Below are 7,276 nucleotides of genomic sequence, written 5' to 3' on the forward strand. Positions count from 1 at the left end.
AGCATTTAGTTAACATCTGTCTCTCTCTGTCTCACACACACACACACACACACACACACACAGACACACTTTTTAAGCTGTAAGTTACCACCTGGCATGGAAAACATATTGAGCCTCAGTAATATTAAGAAACTTATTCAAGGCCAGGCACAGTGACTCACAACTGTAATCCCAGCACTTCAGGAGACCAAGGCAGAAGGGATCCTTTAAGGCCAGCAGTGTGAGACCAGCCTGAGCAACATGGCAAGACCTCATCTCTATAAAAAACAAGAAAATTAGGCAGGCATGGTGGTGTGCACCTGTAGTGCCAGCTGCTTGGGAGGCTGAGGCAGGAGGATTGCTTGAGCCCAGGAATTCGAGGCTGCAATGAGCTGTGACCACCACTGCACTCTAGCCTGGGTGACACTGTGAGACCGTGTCTCTTAAAAAAAAAAGAAAGAAAGAAAGGAAAAGGGAAAACTTATTCATAGATAAAACATAGAAGGTAGAATGGTGATTACCATTGAAGCTGAGTGATGAGTACATAGAATTCATTTTGCTTTTCTGCTTTCTATATATTAGAACTTTTCCATAATAAAAAATTTTCAATAATGTTATGGTCAAATGATTAGAGATTCTCATAAGTTAATTCAAATTCTTTAGAAATTTTGGTTACATAAAAGGCTGGCAAGGAATTAAACCTCTAACCAGACTACTGAAGCATTGGGAGAAAAAATATCAATTTTTAAAAGTATGCTGTTTATTTTTCCTTTCTTACGAAAGTATTTTTATTTAAAACACTTTGAAAAGACCTCCCCCAAAATGCAAACAGAAGAAGAAAATCACAAAATTCCATTCCATGCCTCAGTGACCATTGTTTTTACCATTTTGATATACTACCTATTTGTGATCAGTCCTACCATAGCTTTTGCCTTGTTTAACATAGTTGAGATCATCCAGTATATACAATGTTATACTTTATTTTTATTTCCATTTATTATTTTAACAACAGTTTTCAATGTTATTAAAATTCTCTGTGAACGTGACTGCACGGTGTTCCATTACATTGACTGACATATTTTAACAACTGGTTTATTTTGGACATTTAGATTGCTTACAGTTTAAAAAAATATTGCTTTGGGGGGCTCCATTTTATGAATAATCCAGGTTTGTCATATAAAATATATAAATTTCACATGTATGTATCTTTTTGGTTTTTTACCCATACTCTGAAAACAATTTGGGCCACAGTTTAATACAGAAAGCCTTTTGTCCTGAATTGTTAAAACTACCAGTAGGGTGTAGAATTTCAACATAGCTTTGGTTTTATTAACTCTGGGCTTTAATGCTTTGGAAAGTATTTTATTACTTTCAAATATTTCAGTACTCAGCAGTGATAAGTAGATTTCCCTTCCAAAGTAGATGTAGTTTTCCTCACTCAAAAAGTACCCTGTTTAAACAAAAATTGAAACCTCGTTTAACAGGATCTGCAGTGAATCAACATATTAAAACCAATACCTCTTCATGATCTGTTTGCCAATAGGAGTGGAACCAGTGAAACCAAGTTTGCGGATGTCAGGATGTTCAGACAGACGTTGTCCTGCTATGCCACCTGTAGAATTAGGGAATAAAACATGAATTAAAACATACTCAAGGCCAGGCGCGGTGGCTCACACCTGTAATCCCAGCACTCTGGGAGGCTGAGGCAGGCGGATCACGAGGTCAGGAGTTCGAGACCAGCCTGACCAACATAGTGAAACCCTGTCACTACTAAAAATACAAAAATTAGCCGGGCATAGTGGCACGCGCCTGTAATCCCAGCTACTCAGGAGGCTGAGGGAGAATCACTTGAATCCAGGAGGCGGAGGTTGCAGTGAGCCAAGATCGTGCCATTGCCCTCCAGCGTGGGCAACAGAGTGAGACTCCGTCTCAAAAAACAAAAACATACTCAAATTCTTATAGTGAAGATGGCTTTAAATTCATGAAAGTAGATAGTCTAAGCTCTCATCGACACCTTAGTTTTACATTTTCTGTATTAATTGCAAACTGATGAAAGTCTAAAATAATACCCTTTATGAAATTATCAGACTCCCAAAATAATGATGGGTAAGCCTTGATTTTTATCTTGAAAATCAAAATGAAACATCTTAGGGTAATTTTACATGATTGTACAACCCCCCTCCCCACTGCCACTCACTCACCACTGTATTTCCATTTTAAGATTTTAGCACATGGTAAGTATATTCATCCTTAACTGTTTGGTAAGTTGTATTTAGTTTTAATACAGTTATAATTCAGGACAAGTCTCTAGTGGTAAAACAGTCACTCAGCTCCCCCAGTACCATTCATTAGTTATAGCACAGTGAGTCATTTAGTGGCTTGCCTGAGCCAGGAATGATGTTGATGACCCCCTTTGGAAAGCCTGCTTTCACAGACAGTTCTGCAAACTTCAAAGCAGTCAAGGGCGTGACCTGAGGAGAAGCAGACAGCAATTACCCTCTTCAGGCTCTAATCTGACCTTTAGCCCAGAACCCAGTTTTCCCTTGATAGCTGCACTAGAGCTTATTTTATTATTATTGTACATTGTCTTATTTTTTTATTTTGCCACAATTTCAGACTTACAAAAAGATGCAAAAATAGTACAAGTATTCCTTATATACATTTCCATTCAGATTCCTCAAATGTTAACATTTTACTGCATTTGCTTTATCTTTCTATATATATTTTTCTAAACTATTTTTTAAAGACACATTTAAGGGATATCTTTTTCTGAACTGTTTAAGAATACAGTAAAGACATACCCCATACTTGTAAATACTTCTGTGTGCATTTTCTATAAAACCAGAAATTCTTTTACATAACTATAGTACAATTATCAAAATCAGGAGATTAACAACTGATAGAATACATGATTTGCAGACCACATTCAGATTTCACCAATTATCCCAATAATGTCTTACAGCAAAAGAAAATCCAACATCTGCATTACATTTAGTTCTATCTGTAGTCTCCAGTAATCTAGGAGAATTTCTGAGTCTTCTATTTCATTACACTGACATTTTTGAAGAGTACAGGCCAGTTATTTCATACAATGTCTCTTTGTTTGGATCTGTCTGATGTTTTCTCATGATTAGATTCAAGTTATGCACTTTTGGGAACAATACCACTGGAGCGATGCTGGGCTTTTCTCAGGACATCACATCGGGAGGCACGTGCTGTAGAATAGTTCCAATACTGGAAAGTTGATTTCGATTATTTGGCAAATGTGGTCTGCCAACTTTCATCACTGTAAGTTACTATTTTATACATTGTAGTTAATAAATATTTTGTGGGGAGGTACTCCTCAAATTTTTATCCACTAGTTTGAGTATCCATGGATAATTTCTGGATAATAATCATAAAGTATTATGATGGTTGCCAAATGGTGATTTTCCAATTCCATCATTCCTTTTACGTGTACTTGTTGGCTCTCTAAGTGTTTTCCTTTCTGTTTAATTAATTAATATCAGTGTGAACACATAGATTCTTACTGTAATCAGCAGGTTGTCATCTTTTACTATTGTTATTGGTTTTGATGTTCAGTCGTTCTAGATTTGGCTGAGGCAGTCCCTTTAGTATGGCCCCTTATCATTTTGCCATGCCCCTATTACTCTTCGAGCATTACATTGCTTTCAGGCCCAACAAAATATTTCAGATTCATCTTGATTCTTCCCTACTCCAGCTCCTTCTCCAAGGAGCCCAAGTTTCTTTGAGAGAAGAATGGTATTTTGGAAACCAAGATATCTGGACATTATTGAGGGGTCATCGCTTCTAGGCCCTTTTAGCAGACAGAGCTGGGAAAGAGATGTATGTATACACAACACACACACACACCCCTAAATATATGTGTGTCTCTATCCCACATATGCCTATATCCATTTCTTTATTTAACTGTCTAAATACATTAAAACCCATGAGTTTACACTGATACCTTTATCCAATATCTCAGGGTTGATTCTGTCCTTCTGCCCTTTTTACATTTGTCATTCTCTTCTCCAAGAAAGAGAGACATGGCTCCCATTATCCACAATATATTTAATTATTTGCTTAATCCTAAAACATAGAGAAAGTAATTTGAGAATTGTTAAGCCATGTCCCTGTGAAAAAGAAGCCTATTAATTAGAGTTGAATATGTATTTGGGGTTTTTTTTGTTGTTGTTTTGCGTTGCCTTTATCCTGAGGACATATAGTCCAAAGTTAGTCAAAAGTGAGTTGGGTTCATGCTTCCTCACTCTCTTCAATGGAGTCATGTTATTCATTTGAAATATGGCTTAATTTGTTTTGTTTACATTTACTTTTAGGGTTTTGGCCCCATCTTTGTTGATTATATTTCTTTTTTGTTGTTGTTGTCATTGAATATGGGGAATATGCTTCCAAAAGTCAGGACTATTCAAACGTCCATTCAGAGAATGTTGTTCTCCCACCCTCCTTTCCACCCCATTCATCCCATGTTCTATAGATAATCAGTTTCATTAGTCTCTAGTTTATCTTTCCTGTGTTTCCTTTTATTCAAATCAGCAAATACATATTTTCTTATTTTCCCTTCTTTCTCACATAAAAAGTGGCATAATATGGATCTCACCTTAAACATCTATTATAGCAATGCAAATCTCCAAAGCAAAATGAAAGCAATACCTTCACACTCTTAAAAACCAACGTCCATTCAGTCTTAAGTCAGTACTTGGTTAGCTTGGACTCTAAAAATTGGATGTGCAAGAGGATCCACTGAGGTGCGAAAAGAAAATAGCGGAACTTTTATTTATATATTTTTGCTGACAAAGATATGAAATAAATGAACCATAACTAACATTTATTGTATGGCTGGATAATGCTGCTCTCACACAGTCTGAAGGAAGGTCATATGGTCATAGGTCACAAAGGTATGGGCAGTGTCCTAGGAAAGAATAGAGGCTCACCAGGCCAAGAGGGTAGCAGTGGTTCCTTCCCTTGCTCATTTGCTTTCAGAAGATTGCCCTCTGATGAAGTTTACAGGCTGGATTACATGGTTTCACAGACTATGTTGTTATTTTAATTAAGTTTGTCTTCATAAAATGGACAAGTGGCCAAAAAATGTGCATAGAAACTGCACAATAAATAATAACGTTAACAAGCAAACAAGAAAGAGGCAGGGCTACCACTTTTCCTCCTTCTAGTAACAGGTCCATGACAGTCACATTGTGAGGTTTGTAAAATGTCAGTGTAGATTTAACTCGATGAGAAGTTGGCCCAAAATATTTGAAGTTATCAAGACTGTTAAAATAGTGGATTTACATCTAGTATAGTTGAAGATGATCCTAGCCCAAGTATATCTGATTATGTCTTGGTATGAAACCATCATAATTAGAAAGATGTTTAAAAACTATCCTGAATTGGCCGGGCGCGGTGGCTCAAGCCTGTAATCCCAGCACTTTGGGAGGCCGAGACGGGTGGATCACGAGGTCAGGAGATAGAGACCATCCTGGCTAACACGGTGAAACCCCGTCTCTACTAAAAAATACAAAAAACTAGCCGGGCGAGGTGGCGGGCGCCTGTAGTCCCAGCTACTCGGGAGGCTGAGGCAGGAGAATGGCGTAAACCCGGGAGGCGGAGCTTGTAGTGAGCCGAGATCGCGCCACTGCACTCCAGCCTGGGCGACAGAGCTAGACTCCGTCTCCAAAAAAAAAAAAAAAAAAAAATCCTGAATTAATTATAATTCTTTTAAAGTAAGAATATAAAGGTTTTAAAATGTCATTTATAAATAAAATAAATGGCTTCATCTCTATCGCAGCTCTTTTCATTTCTATTGGTTTTCTTCCATTGGCTATCCAGTGTCCCTGCAGGATTATAGGTTTGCATAATATATGGGAAAGCCTCTAGGATGGTTCTGGGCAAGTGTAGGTCATTGCTAAATATGAGGTTAATAAAGTCAGAACTTGTCACACCTAGACCAAACCACTCTAGGCCATGAAAATCTGCTTTCTTTTGTATGAAGCCAGGAGGGAATCTTTCACACACATAACAAAGCAGACAACCGGTTTAAGAAGAGTCATCTAAATTCAGTCCTCTTGACATTCACACAGAGCCCTAATATTATAAATGCATCACTGCATAATATTATCCAATAAAATAAAAAAGTCCAGCATAACAATGGCACCTTTGGGTCTTTCATTCTCAGGATTTAAATTATCTTCAACTATAAAACTGCCAGTTTTAAACTGCAGATAGAGCCAGACTGTAATTTCCATGGGGACAGAAACTTTGTGTATCTTCATCACTACTACCTGCCTGGCAACTGGTATGCACTCAAAGAATGTTTGTAATTTTTGGACATTATATATACTCATTGCCATTCCTCAGTAATTAGCACTCTCATTGGATATCATTCAGTGGTTCTCCACCCTGGCTGTGTCTTGGAAAAACGTGAAGCTTTTAAGCAATACCAATGCGTGGTCTCCAATTCAGAACAATTAAATCAGATCTCTCCTTTTAAAATGCTGATATGGGGCCCCATCTCTGCCAGTGGGGCCCCATATCAGCATTTTAAAAGGAGAACTTTAGGTGATTCTAATGTACAGCCAGTGTGGGGCTCTACTGGGCTAGATTATCTGTCTCCTCACTTCACTCAGCTAGCTTCTTGCTATTTCATGTGTTGTGCACCCATTAAACAAGAGTGGGAACCAGTAGTCTTGTGCAATGCTGGTGAGCTAATACGACCCCCATGGATGGCTTTGTCAATATCTATCACACAAATATGTGTATCTTTTAACTGAGGGATTCTGCAATTAGAAACATATCCTATAAATATACTTGAACATGTGCATTATACTTATAAGGTTTATAAGGTTATTAACTGTAGCATGGTTTATACAGCAAAAGGAGAGAAAATCTGAATATCCATAATTATGCATTGGTTAAGTAAAATGTTTTATCTATACGATGGAAACTGCTGAAAAAAAGGAAGAATTTTTTTTTTGGTAAGTATATAAAATGCTACTTTTTGTGTGTGTTTTTAAAAATTTTATTTTATTGTGGTAAGAACATTTAATGTGAGCTCTACTCTCAACAAATTTTGAAGTGTAAAATATAGTAGTATTAACTATAGGTACAATGTTGTACAGAGGACCTCTAGAACTTATTCATCTTACATAATTGAAGTTGTTGTTTTGTTTGTTTCTTTCTTTTTTGAGACAGAGTTTCACTCTTGTTGCCCAGGCTGGAGTACAATGGTGCGACCTCGGCTCACCGCAACCTCTGCCTCCCAGGTTCAAGCGATTCTCCT

At 37.4% G+C, this 7,276-nt stretch overlaps 1 protein-coding gene across 1 annotated transcript in view; it reads right to left on the bottom strand.

Moving 5' to 3' along the window:
• Positions 1-7,276, bottom strand: part of ALDH1L2 (aldehyde dehydrogenase 1 family, member L2) — a 71,154-nt gene that overhangs the window by 17,487 nt on the left and 46,391 nt on the right. Inside the window, exons 16-17 of the mRNA XM_011936988.1 lie at positions 2,363-2,450; positions 1,498-1,591 (exon numbers count right to left, since the gene is read on the bottom strand). Of these exons, the coding sequence (XP_011792378.1) occupies positions 1,498-1,591; positions 2,363-2,450 (182 nt within the window). The remainder of the gene's footprint in view (positions 1-1,497; positions 1,592-2,362; positions 2,451-7,276) is intronic.

Source organism: Colobus angolensis, unplaced genomic scaffold (assembly GCF_000951035.1).
Source record: "Colobus angolensis palliatus isolate OR3802 unplaced genomic scaffold, Cang.pa_1.0 Scaffold10, whole genome shotgun sequence".
Lineage (NCBI taxonomy): Eukaryota > Metazoa > Chordata > Mammalia > Primates > Cercopithecidae > Colobus > Colobus angolensis.